This window comes from Bombus affinis, chromosome 16 (assembly GCF_024516045.1).
Source record: "Bombus affinis isolate iyBomAffi1 chromosome 16, iyBomAffi1.2, whole genome shotgun sequence".
NCBI classification, from domain to species: Eukaryota; Metazoa; Arthropoda; class Insecta; order Hymenoptera; family Apidae; genus Bombus; species Bombus affinis.
The window spans coordinates 6,764,775-6,778,191 of record NC_066359.1 but is presented as its reverse complement, the minus strand read 5'-3'; the positions used below and the strand labels follow the sequence as shown (position 1 = coordinate 6,778,191).

Below are 13,417 nucleotides of genomic sequence, written 5' to 3'. Positions count from 1 at the left end.
TCACTCCTGGCTGGTGTCATAAGGTCAAGCTGTGATTTCCAATTGGCGTGCCAGCGCCCCACATTTCCACCAAAAATTATTCATTCTGAGCAGATTGGAATTAACTTCTTTCACAGCCGATTTTGTTTCCATTTTTCTTTCTTCCAAAGATCTTGTATGACTGAGATAAAAACTGAAGCTGTTTACAGCAGGGTTGCTTAATGCCACGAGGATAAAATAATAGACAATGTTGGAAGTATTCTGTTTGCAACTGCTTGTTTCAAATTTGTTCATTATCTGTACTCTGCACATTTAATAGGAAATATTGAAATTATTAGTGACAATTAATATTTGTAAATATACCAATATTTATTGGACCTGTTATAAGGTGTTTCAACATTTCTAGTCAATTACCTGTCATTCTGATACACCTCACAGTCATGTGTAATAAGAATACAACAGCTTTCTCCAGCATTTGTCAATAGGCAATCGAGAAATATTAAAAATATAAGAATCTTTCAGTAAGTAACCAACAATTATTGGAAACACAAGATTTGAGAATCTATGAGTAGCAGAGAACCAACCAAGAATTATCAAAAATACAAGCTGATGTATTTTCCAAGTTTCATTAACACAGATAATAATTAGACAAGATAATTTCTCTCGTTATTTCTCAATTTTTCATCGCCACTTGCGACATTTACACGAGCACACGGTGTGCCAACAAATTCTGAAATTTCCACTTTTAGCTATTTACGTTGGAGGATGATTTTAGAAAAATTCCAACCAGCTGCAAATAAAAACAAAAAGGAAACGTAACTGCGCGTCACCGGCTGCGAAAATGTTAATTCGCCATAGGGCAGCTGAATTAATTTCAGTAAATTCTTCGAATCTTTCTTTTTTTTTATATCTGGTTATAAAATGACTTATGGGGGACTTATTATATTATTGGGGGGCGTTGGAACACCGGGGGTTGGGGAATCACCAGGGACAAGCAGACAGTACAAGAAAACACCACTGCAAAAAGCAGAAGAGGGAGGGTCGACCAGTAAAATAACGAAACTTCGAATCTGAAACTGGTTCGGTGAGCGAACGTGAACAATGAATTTCCCAGATTTTCCTTCGAGATTCGATGGCAGTTTCCGTCGTCTACGGGTCGACGCACAAGACTCTAGGTGAACAACTGATTACCAGAAACCGGTGAAAGAATAACAACCCGGCTGTTAGAGTGTTAGGCACATGTTAGTAATCGGTTAGTGACCCGTTTCCCCTTCGCAACCACGCAAAAGTGGCTTCCGCCGAGCCCCGAGAGGAGAGCCAAGAAGCGGATCGTGTGATAACAAGAAACCAAATGATAATACGTTTTATTGAGAAAAAAGAAACAAGTGAGGACAGAGCAAGAGGCACAAGAATGAAAAGAAAGAAAGAAATAGATAGAAGTAAAAAGGGAGATCAAAAAAAGGGATCCAGAGGAAACCAAAAAATAGGATCATAGAGAAAGCTGAAGAAGGTTCTTGATTAAATCAATTGAAATAATTAAATAAACTGAAGCGATTCTAAAGAATTCTTTCACATTGTTTTTCTTTTTTTTTTTTTTTAGGAAGTAGCTGAAGGAGGAAACCGAAAAAGCGTTCATCTACGTATAACATCTGTATGCGTGTGTCTCTGTAAGCGTGCATTATTTGTATGCCTATTTACGTATATGTATGCGTGTGTACCTGTGTAATGTATGTATGGAAAATCGCGTCTAAACAGAAGCACCCATAGAGTTAGACGTGTTAGCAGGGTTACGGGGTTACGTGTGTTTGAAAAAAGAGGTACGAGAGGCCGTGCAGGTGTTGTACCATGGATCGATCAACCGAGATACGTTTGTCGTTATCTGTGGATGATAATAGTCGTAGGGGAGAAAAAATCACAGAAAAAAAGAAAAAAAAAAAGAGACGCTTCTCTGAAAAGTTTCAAGCGATTGGTTTCCCTGTGAGGCGGTAAGAAAGAGAAAAGGCAAAGAGAGAGTCAAGAGATAAGATAGAGAAGAGAGAGGCGGAATCTGACTCGGTGCTCACCATTTTTTTCTTTTGTTACTCGCTAGTTCCCTTTATCACGAGGATTTTCGAGGGCAGGCTCGTGATAAAGCGACATATATCGTTCGATCATGGGCCTCCGGTTGGCTCGCACTCGGCGGGGCTGGCGGGGGTACTAGGGTATCTTTTTGCTATTTTACATTTTTCTTTGCTTTTGCTTTTTTTCTTTTTTTTTTTGGTTTTTTTTTTTTTTTTTTTTTTTACTTGACTATTTCAGTCAGCTGTTTTACTTTTTGTTCGCGCTGTCGTACTTTCTTTCCTTTCTTTCTTTTGACAGAAGAAAACAAAGAGAGACGGGCTACTCGAGACTTGGGGGTGGCGAAAGGTGAAATTGGGGTTTGCTAGAACGGTTAAAAGAAAATTGGACGGGCCTGGCTCCTGTGTAAACACAGATTTTTCGTCCTCGAACCGTGTTTGCTCGGTTCGTTCTCCGTTGTTGCATCGATGATGCCAGGTGGATATCTTTCGGCACTTTTTTATATGTTTAAATGTTTAACTATATATATATATATATATGTATAAAGCTAAGTAGGTGTGTAGGCACGTACAGTGGGTCAAAAATGTTTTTGACATGTACTAGATTTATAGCTTCGATTTCTTTCTCCATCTGTACCACAGTAATCCTATATTCTACTTGAAATTTTCCTATCTTTGAACTCAGTCGTTGGAAAGATCCATTCGTTTCATGGCAAGAACATTTTTGTCCAACCGTCAATGCGTTTGAAAAAACACTCGAAGCAAGTGTCAATGAAGAACACCAGATTCTTCTGTTTTTTTTTTCTTTCCCTTTTTAAGTCTTTTAATGGCACTTATTACAGATGGTACAAATGATTCTATAAACTAGCGTAATGTAGTGTAGTAATCGCATAAAAGAAACGAGAAAGAGTATATATATATAGTAATATATATCTGTATGTATATAGATACGGCTGGAAGAAAAGAAGAAAAAAGAAAAAAACGACCGTTCTTAGTCCAGTCGTTCACACGGACAGAGAGAAAACGCGAGACAACAACGAAAAGAAAGAAGACAAAAGAAAACAAAAGAAAAGGAAATTGACTTGAAGGAGAGAGTAAGACAACAATGAAGTAAGACAGAGGGGGACAGAGAAAACAGGTGATACAGAGGAAGAAAGAACAAAAGAAAGGAAAAGAGCGAAGACCAGAATAAGTACGGGTAGTTAAACGTGACAAAGAGAGAACAGTCGACTAGATTAAAACACAGTTAATTATCAATTAATTATAACGTCGTCGTCGTTGTCGTCGTCTTAGCATCACCATCACCATCATCACCATTATCACCATGATCGTTGTCGGTGCCGATGGACGACGAGAGAATCGTAAGGAAAGCGAGGAACTGAAGTTAAGGCGTTTGCAGGGAGCAGTCAGGATCAAGGGCGATAAGACAAGAAGAAGAAAAAAGAAGATGGCAATTAAAAGGTGGGAAGGTGAAAACGAAGAATTAAAATTAGAGATTCCGAATGAGAATAAAAATAATGTCAGGCTAAAAGAGAAATTTTGTTGAGACAGAGAGGGAGAAGAGGTTACAGGGTCTCGGGAACAGGCCAAAATTTAAATGGACCACGTAGTTCGACACGGTCGTGATGCTGTATACACATAAACGCAGACGCATGCTCTCGGTCCTTGGGTTCTTAGTAGGCTGCCTTTGCTTCTTCCAATTTCGTTTCTTCCGGATACGGTTTATTGTACCAAGAAGAGGATCATGCTGTTGGATCATTGGGCTGTCGATGTTGGTTGAGTCGGTCGTATTCATTCAATTTATGGTCATTATTTTTTGTTTTTTCTTTTTAGTTAACGGCACGTGTATGGCTCTGAATGGGAGGTGGTCTGATCGTACAAACGACTGAGGGGAGAATCTTGTTGTTGTTTTTTTCTTGCTTTGGGAGAAAATAGGAGTTAAGGCTAGGTCAAAAGGGTGAGGAGAGGTTGGACGACGGGCAGGTGCACTCACTCGCTACTCTTCAAATGTTCGCCCTGATCCATGGACAGGCAACCAGCGCCTCCACCGAAGCCGTATCCTTTAGGACCGAACTTGCGTCCGTGGCACACTTTGCAAAATAGCTCACCCTCGTGCTCGGAGCAGTTTGTCGAGTCGAGCAATTTGCCGCACAGACCTGCAACACACAGGCATAGTTCGTTTGGCTTCCACCTAATCCATCATCCTGATATTCCACTCGAATAAGTGGATTCACCCATTCATGACCAGACTATACTTAAAGCATCTGTAATCCGAGAATCTTTAAGAATCCCTTCTTGAAATTAGATACGTGCTCGGTGGAATGATCGAATGGGAAATTGTTTCAAGAAATTGTGGAATATTTGAAATTGTGAGAAACAGTAGCCAAAGGGTTGTCTTTGTGAGGGTAGGAAAGCGTTGAATGGAACTTGATGGAGCGAAAAAGTGATGAGCTCTTGTGATCTTTTTTCTTTTTTTTTTTTTTTAGGAAACTATACTCTATTCCATACCATAAGCTCGTTGATGTGTTTATCTATGTTTGAAGCAGCTTCAGGAACCTTTTGATGGAAAAGTAATGAATACGATGATGAGGAAAGAAAAGTTCATGGCCCTATTGGAATTACTATCTAAAAAAAGATTTAAAAAGCCATTTTTGACACAAATTGAAAGAACACAGGCTTGAGCCTGGCAATATTTGTCACTGGATCGAGTTGACAGTTTACAGGCTTGTAATTCAACTAATATAATTAGATAGACAGAATGCTTCACCTACTTTCTTCGCTAGCTGCATCTTGCTAATTACAGAACAGCTTAACCTAGTTGAGAGTTAAATTTATCAAGATTTTCTTGTAAAAATCACATGAACAGTCCACAGTAAAGATCACGAATTTGTTCCAAAATGCAAACTTAGCCCAGATCGTTGAAATACTCAAAAATACGTTTTTCTAGAGCCACAAAATTTTTATACAAAATTACAAACTGATCATTTTCACTATTCTAAAAATTCTAATTTTAAATTTTCCACAGATGTATGATCAGCCATAGTCTACCGGTCGCTATAGTCGAGATGGCCCTACGACACTAACCAACAACACCATAATATAACAATCCATAAGCATCCAGCCAGAACTTAGCCTTATTATTCTTATTTGGTAATAAGAAAAATAAAAAATCCATAGTTGGATCGCCCAAAATTGTTAAATGCATAATTATCTTCGATCTATTAATTACTATAGCCACTACTAATTACTAGCCCTCTTTCGACCATTAACCAACTCAGGCTCATAATAATTATTTATGTAATTATTAATTATTCAAAAAATGGCCCGATTTTATAGGAACAAAATTTGTTTAAACCTAAAATATTCACGAATAAGTGACAGTAGCGGCCGAAATTTTCTATGCAGCTTATTTCCGCTGGTACCTAAAGCCGCGAATGAATATTCAATGGGGGTTGCTATTTCGAGTAGGATCACGAAGTCCGGATTTTTCTCGGCGAGTTCGCGCGGGTCGTTGCACCCTCGGCTTGACGTTGGGTGGCGGTTCTATTTGATTTCTGGCTAGCATACAAAACTAATTAAGGCCAAGACAAACCATCCGGGACTGGGATAAAACTTATTTATAGAGGCGGCTAATTTTAAAAACGGCCGATGGTGTTTTTGCGCATTGGGGTGCCTCGGTCCCCAAGACCCCCGATAATTCGTCGTTCAATTAAGAATTCCTGCAACTCGGATTATGCCCCTGTATCGATCGGTCAATTATAGAAAGACATTTCAAAGAAATTTTACGTTTTTGAAGCAATCAAAATTTCAGCGAATTTGTATTTTCAGGAAGATAAGTTAAACGCTTTGTACAACATTTAATCAAAACTCTTTATCCTATGTTTAACGGGAAAAGATAGTTTGAGAATGTGTGACGTGGTATGTTTGTCGAAATTGGTGAAATTTGATAGAACGAGAAATTTACGAACACGTTATATCAACATAGTATTTAATTGGATAAAAGAAGTTTGAGAATGTTCGAAGACTCGTGTTTGTCGAAGTTGAGTCTTGAACCATTGGCTAAAGGGAAATACGTAGCATACTCTCGGAATAGTAACATTTGATACAAGCACTTACCACACTTGAAGCACATCTTGTGCCATTTGAGTCCTCCGGCGACGCGTTCTTCCGCGGCGTATACGGATTTGCCGCATTTGGGACACTTGGGGTGTTCTACTGGCTTAAAAGGCATTTTGTCTGTACTGAAAAACAAAGAAAGGTCTTGGATTATTATCTCGATTATTATCAATTATTCTAAAATATTTCATTTATTTATTTTTCCATATGTTTGCCACTCTTCTATGGGTATGAACGTTTTATTTATTTTCACATTTTTCAGATTATTTTCCAAATAATTAAAGATCAAATTTATCGTATTGTGCGCTGTGATGGAATATTTTACGAAACTTTTCGAAGAAGATCGAAGCAAGAAGATTGGAATTGAAATGTGGAGAGCAAGTCTCGTATTTTTCGTATATTTTACAGTGCATAAACAACGAATAACAATAACACCGGTAACTCAGCCACCGATTACCTAATCCCGCAAGAGGAACATAAACAGTTTCAATCTCCGCCCTACTGCCGCAGAACGAATCTATTTTTACCAAGTTCGAATCGCAACGTGTATTCTCGCTGGCTAATACCCGCGAAAGATACGAACAAAAGAACAAAGACGAAGAAATGAAGTTTCTTCGGGAAGCTATTACGATCATAACATACCATCTTATGAAAAATTGCAATTAACTTGATTGGCAATGATATTGTCGATTAACATATTGTATGTGAAGCCATTGATAAAATTAATCTGAATTCTTCATCGAATGATCTGTATTCATAGAAACGGAACGAAGAACGTAATGGAATGATGAAAATTGCAAAAATCCATTCTAAGAAAAGGCCACACGGTTCCTTTAAAGTTTCGTTAACAATCATTCATACGTCGCAACGAACTCTTAATAGAGATGATAATAAAATTGCCCTAGAATGGGAATTCCACGCTTAAATATTGTAAGGAAAGAGATTTTTAAGTGCTATTCTTCGTCAGTCAAAGATAAAATGTCAGACGAGCTTTGAAAGATTGGAAATTTTTAAATTTCCCGCCACGTGGCTTAACATAACCTAAAATAAACATAGGAGTAAAAGGCCGACGAGTAAAATAAACATGAGGACGAATAAATCATTCGTGTGCCAAATATCAGAAGTCGTATTGCAGAGACAAACTTGTTATTCGAAATACAAAGTTGCAAATGTGGAGGTTTCGACGATGTGACTTTTGGAAGCGGCTCTGGTGACGAGTATACTGACCACGGTATTAGTAGAAACGCTAGAGAGACCACGAGAGATCAGGAAGAGAGACAGAGGATTCTATATCCGTGCAGACGCAAGCCGGATCGCGAGGCCGTATTAGGGAAGGTGCTAGATTCTCCACAACGCGGTCGCCATTACCCCTACCTTCGCGTCCAGTTGGTCCTTCCTAACCTATACGTCGTTTTTCATGATTGTCTATATCTACTCTTTCAATATTGTCTAAGATAACAAAATTATTTAATTTCTGACTCGGCTAACTGATGAAATGTTTCAATGCCTCTTCGGTATTTGCAAATCTTCCTAACCTATACTTCATTTTCTTCCATTTGCCCCGGTACTTTTCCATCATGATCAAGGACGGCCAAATTATTTCATGGTAATTCGGCTAACCGATGAAAGATTTCATCGATTTCCTAATCTGTATTTCATTTTCTCTCATTATCTGAAATAACAGAAATATTTTCTCGTAATTTCGATAACCGATCAAGTTTGAAAGTCTTGTCAATATTTCGATCTTAAATAAAAATCTCTGATTGACAAGAGAAATAAATTTTAGAAATATTGAAACGCGATAATAGTCGATTACAAGATCTATGACGAGCCTAATTCGAAATTCGGATCTCGTCTCTTCCGGTGAATTCGATTTAGAAATTTGGTAACTTAACCTCCAAATATTCTATCGGCTGAGTCATCAGGAAAAAGTAACGACGATACTTTGTACGCGGTTGTTTGTACATACATATCTCCGTCTATGTTACATCATAAGAGCCGAAGAATGTCTTCTCCACCCCCGTGTAGACTAAATCCGGACGATCTCAAATTTCATCGCGTTTTAGCGAACCCGTCACGCGTTTTAACTTTACGGCCCGCGTAATTCTGCTGTGTAAGATGCGTCTGAACTAAACGTAGCTTTCCACTCGGACAAACATTCTCATCAAATTTTCCGATCCTCTGGCTTAACACCGAACATTACGAAAGCCAGATTGTCCATCCTCCTATTCGCTTCAATTCTTTTAATTGCCATTCCAATAATTCATTGTCCAATATAAAATATAATTTGGTAGCGAGAGATGAGAATCGGAATGATACTCGAGCTTTGCCTGTAAAATTATTCGCTCAATGACCATAAGAAGAAAGATATGAGAAGATCGACGGTTTTGTCAATTTTCTGACTTTTGCGTCATTTGTTTGCCAAAAGAGAATATTCTAATGTAACGTTGTCAGTTGCAGAGAAAAATGGGGTAAATCTACAAACTGCAGCGTATTCAAAGAGCCAAGGATATATTCTGTCACACGAAAGAATTCAAAGATACTATTCAAATTCAATGCTGTAGGACCTAATGATCTGAGACGACAAAATAATCTCCTCATAAACCGATTAACCGCTGAAAATGTTTCCAATGCTTGCAAGGTACTAAGCTTATTTTCCACCAAATGCCATTGTCTAAAATAACAAAATTGAAGTCTTTCGTAGATCGGTGGAGAAACGTAACGATTTTGCCTCCTTCACTTTGAGTACCAACATAATAGAAGAGGGATAACTGCAAAATTCTCACTTCCAATATGATCCTTACTATAGAAAGCAACTAGCTACGAGTAGGAATCTCCAAGTGCAAAATTATCCAAACTTAATAGAAGAGGGATATAACTCCACTTCCAATCGACAATTCGATCGACATCGAAAACCAACCACTCTCTAACGTTTTCTTGGAAGGATCCTGAAAATGGGTGTGTTGTAGGTTGTACGATGATGTCTGGATGGCCGTGGAACACTGTTGCTTGCTCGCTGCGTGTACTCTACTACTCACCACCGGATGTCGGGTTCGAAGTCACGAAAATGAAAATCGGTAAACTCGGGGAGGAAGACAGGCGTGAAAGATGAAAAAACACCGAGTAGCACTCTACACCGCACTAATACTGGATTCGAATGGCTGTTCTCGCGTCGTGCCCGTCCTAGTCATAGCCAGACCTTTGCACACGGCACGTGTGCATCGGAACGTCAGTGCTGTTGACGACAGCGTCGCGGCGGCAAGAGGGAGTTACACTAGCCGCCTTCCATCTAGCGGGGGTGTTACACTATACTTTGGGATACCGAAACGGCCGCTACTCGTTAACTCGCTTTTCTTTTCCTCGCATTTTATCCTGACTCTCTGTCGCTTGATTCCATAAGAATTCCAAACGATCGTATATATTTATCTGAATTTCTATCTTTGTAGACACAATCGGAGGAACAGCACATCAGCCCCTATTTGTTTTATTTCCATGTTTTATACGATTTTGCACGTTGCGAGAATTCTGTGCAGCTTTGCATCTTTAAATGACACATAGAGTCCAAGTTACATGGTTACATGACTGTAGCTCCTTTTTGCTATGGAATGTTCCACAAATTGTGAGTATTCAGTTGCAGTAGAATTTTGCTTTTTGGATATAATCGAGTAACGTTGGTTCTCGCTACTGCTCATATCGGTATGTTTCTTGTAGAGGATAATGGGGTTTGGAAGAAGTTGCGACGATCAGGACATGTTTGGAATTTTAGAATCCAATTTACATGATGTTTGGTGTGGCTGCTTTGCGTCGTTGAATATTTCACAAACTGGAGATGTTAGTGCGAATTTTCAGGAAATTGACGTAATTAAGAGATATGGGAGTTGGTAGAGGATATTGGACATTAGTCTATTGCTGTTTATTTCTGTGCAACTTTTGACAAGTTGAGAATATTAATGTCATCAGTGTCGCTTCTATCAATGAATCGTAAGAAAATTGGATGTGAGGTAGTAGAACCCTTGTTTCATGGCTGCTTCTGTTACCGCCTGATAAGTAGCCTAATAGATCTTATTCTATGACTATTTCTATCGTAATCTGACAAGAAAGTATTAATAAGGAAATTAAGACGAAACTTGATGCTATACGAAGAAGAACAATGTAAAAGAATTTTATATGAACAAACGATATGAAAGAAACACAAATTTCGAACAATCTTGCTCTTTGTACCTGATCCTCACTAGGATCATCGTCTCTAACTAAAATCTAGGTCAGTTACATTGAAAAAGTTGTAATACAAATGACAAAAAAAAAGAGCAAATTCCTTTTTCTTTAAAGAATCATCTTTTTCTGCAAATATCCATTTTGCTAGGAATAATTTGGTGTCTAACGATAGATGGTGTGTAAAAGATGCTGCAAACATTGAGATAACAATCGGCATACTTCGGAAACGTAATATTTACGGCAGGAGAAAGAGAGATATTCGCCACGGGAACGTTAGAGAAATATACAAGAAGATGGGCCACGATTTTGTAACACCGTAGTAACGGCGTGGATTTTTAGAAAGAAACCGGAACGCAGCGAGAATATATCTATAAACGAGCCGAGAGAGCAATGAAAGTCGAAGCCTGTAAGAAATTTCAGAGAAACCTGAGAACTCTCTAAGCGAGATTTTATTTCATGGAACGTGAAATACAGGCCTTGGAGGAGGTTCAAGGATCTTTCTCGTTCAATCTTTAAATCCATTCTGTTTGTTTTATTAACGCCTTTATAAATATTCCAATTTTTATGTGGCTCAAACTTAATCAAACATAAATTAGCACTATTATTTATCATGTTGTTAGAGTTGGTTCATTTCACTTTCATCTAAATCTATTCCATCTTATTATTTTTTTTCTAAATATTCAAGTTTACGTCGTCTAAACTTAATCTCGATTTTTATTCAAACATAATCAAACCTGAATTAAGCTATTCGTCGTAATATCGTTGGAATTGTTTAATAATATTTCAATTTCGTCTACATCAACTTTTTACTTTTCTACATTTATTGTCAAGAATGTTTTTCAGATGTTGAAAATTTGATATCAAACCTAAGTCCAAACTAAATTAAACCAAGCTATTTGTCATGATATTGTTAGCTTTGGTTTATTTCAGTTGATGATTCGCTAGCTTTTTCAAAATGCAGCGTTTGAATCATGCTTCCATATTTTTTTACTTAGCTCAAACTTGAATTGGTTTACTTCAAACCGTATCAAACTTCATCAAACTTATCTTAACTGTTGATCGCTATTTCTTAAAATTGGTATACTCTTTTAATCTGATTGAAAGTTTGATGGGTATAATTTTGGATGAAAATTTAGGAGTGTTTGAATAAGGAGCTAAAAATTTGTCAATAACGGTCTGAATCATGTTGATGACAATGCACCACGTATTTTGGTATTCGTTTACATTGTGCTACACAGGAAAATATGTTTTCTGAGCGATGAACCAGCGAGAGAAATACCAAAATAAATTTATTACTCATACGTTTTGGACTAATTCCCGGGCCCTAATGGCATTCGCGAATTACAGCAACGCGATACCATAATTTTTAAATTAACACCAGTCGAATTGGCACTAGTTCAATTTTTAACAAAATCTTTCCCCCAACTCTTTCCTCCAAAAGTAAACTTTCTCCTCTATCATCGTATCATTAATTATAATTTTTATTCTAGAATGAAAACGAAGAAATCTTTCAAAGAAGTAACTACATATTATTAAGAGACTATAATTCAGAAAAATCTTAAGACCAAGAAATTTCAATTGAAGGAAGAAAATCCAACACACAGTCAGTATAGGACAACAAGGAAGAACTAACTAGCCACTTGGAATAGAGAAGAAAAATGACGTTTCAAGAGAAGCTTGATAACTACACATTTATAAAAAATTTCAATATGCAGAAGTATACAAAGTTCATATACTGTACGAAAATATCGAGAATCATGCTCAAAATATCAAAAGCGAAGTAGCTGTCGTATTATTTCAAATGATACGGATACAAAATTCTACTTTGGTTCCACTCCTTTACACCTGTTCGTAAAGATACAAATTTACTTAAAAATCCACAGTCCATTGGGTTGGCAACTAAGTGATTGAGGATTTTGTCATTAGATGGTATTGATACTAATAATAATAATACAAATTCCATATAGAGATCTCAATTTAAATTAATCCTGAAGAGGAGAACTTTCAAGGAGCAACATCAAAGTATGAAGCAACCAGCTCAAACGATAAATTTTAAAAGAAAGCTTCCAGACAAATAAGTGAATACATTAAGAGTGAATAATTATATAAATTTTGAGGAGGAGAAATTCCAAGGGCTGAGACAGTTGGACGAAAAGAGTCCAGCACAATGGCTTCCTGAATGCTGAGCTTGCGTGGGCGTAACCGCGGTGCGATCATATACTCGGCGAGCTTTTTACATAAAGCCACGTGCACGCATATAAGTCTTTCTAAAAATAGAAATTTGAGCAAGATACTATTAATAGTGGATGAGTGTGTTGCCACAGTGGATGTGTACGTGGCTCTCACTCGATTTTGCTCGCTGCTCGTTACCGACCAGCTTTTCGGAAAGACCGCCCCTAACCAAATGAAAGAAAAACGCAATTCGATCCTTAGCCACCACTAGCCCATTTTCGCGCCGAAATAAAAGTCCAACTAGCCTTCCTCCTATAGTTTCGACCTTGTTCGTCATTTCATCGTACGAGACACCAAAATTATAAATTTCATCCTTTCGATATGAACATCGAGAATGATAAACGTATACGTCGAATTTTCCTACATTTTTCTGATGTTCGATCGATGTTCCGATGATGTTCTATTGCTCGATAATTGAAGACAAGAATAATATTTGCCAAAGTCGAAGAAGTGACAGGAAAAATATTTTTTTTTTTTTTTTTTTGTAAACGACTCAAGATATTTTTGATATTACCAGAAGGATGAGGAGTTAAAGATTTATTCTTCGCTTGAATTGGATTTATGATTTTGCTCGAGTTTAAATATTTGTTAAATAAATAGGTAATTAAGCAAAAATACGCGATGGAAAATTCGCCATCACGATTTTCGAATTAGAAATAAACCGTAGTATTTTATTTTAGATAGAAAGTTGAGTCACAATTTTTACTTAGACCAGTTTATGATCTCACTTCTTTTTCGTTTCTTTCAATTGGATTTTATCTTTCTAAGTATTTTCTTTTTTTTTTTTTTTTAATTTTTTATTCTCTTAGGAAGGAAAC

At 37.3% G+C, this 13,417-nt stretch overlaps 1 protein-coding gene and 3 long non-coding RNA genes across 17 annotated transcripts in view; 3 read left to right on the top strand and 1 right to left on the bottom strand.

The window, feature by feature from the left end:
* Window positions 1-9,358, bottom strand: part of LOC126925344 (muscle LIM protein 1-like) — a 58,794-nt gene extending 49,436 nt beyond the window's left edge. For 5 of the 12 annotated variants that reach the window (XR_007713873.1, XR_007713874.1, XR_007713875.1 and 2 more), the window contains exons 1-3: window positions 9,191-9,356; window positions 6,153-6,277; window positions 4,030-4,192 (exon numbers count right to left, since the gene is read on the bottom strand). Coding sequence is in view for 9 of the 12 variants with exons in the window: in XM_050740795.1 (XP_050596752.1) it covers window positions 4,030-4,192; window positions 6,153-6,267 (278 nt within the window). In the remaining 3 variants the exon portion in view is untranslated. The other 7 variants (XM_050740797.1, XM_050740789.1, XM_050740794.1 and 4 more) reach the window with 7 other exon arrangements.
* LOC126925369 (uncharacterized) lies at window positions 1,352-1,698 on the top strand. The gene is made up of 2 exons (XR_007713913.1): window positions 1,352-1,489; window positions 1,580-1,698. It is a non-coding gene; the product is annotated as an uncharacterized LOC126925369 (long non-coding RNA).
* On the top strand, window positions 4,190-6,248 carry LOC126925366 (uncharacterized). Its single transcript, XR_007713910.1, has 2 exons — window positions 4,190-4,441; window positions 4,523-6,248. It is a non-coding gene; the product is annotated as an uncharacterized LOC126925366 (long non-coding RNA).
* A 137-nt stretch (window positions 9,359-9,495) lies between the features above and the next one.
* Window positions 9,496-13,417, top strand: LOC126925359 (uncharacterized). Of its 3 annotated transcripts, none has more exons than XR_007713892.1 (3): window positions 9,496-9,771; window positions 9,864-10,413; window positions 10,540-13,417. It is a non-coding gene; the product is annotated as an uncharacterized LOC126925359 (long non-coding RNA). The 3 variants fall into 3 exon arrangements; XR_007713893.1 differs by having other exon boundaries at window positions 9,864-10,773; window positions 11,858-13,417; XR_007713891.1 differs by having other exon boundaries at window positions 9,864-13,417.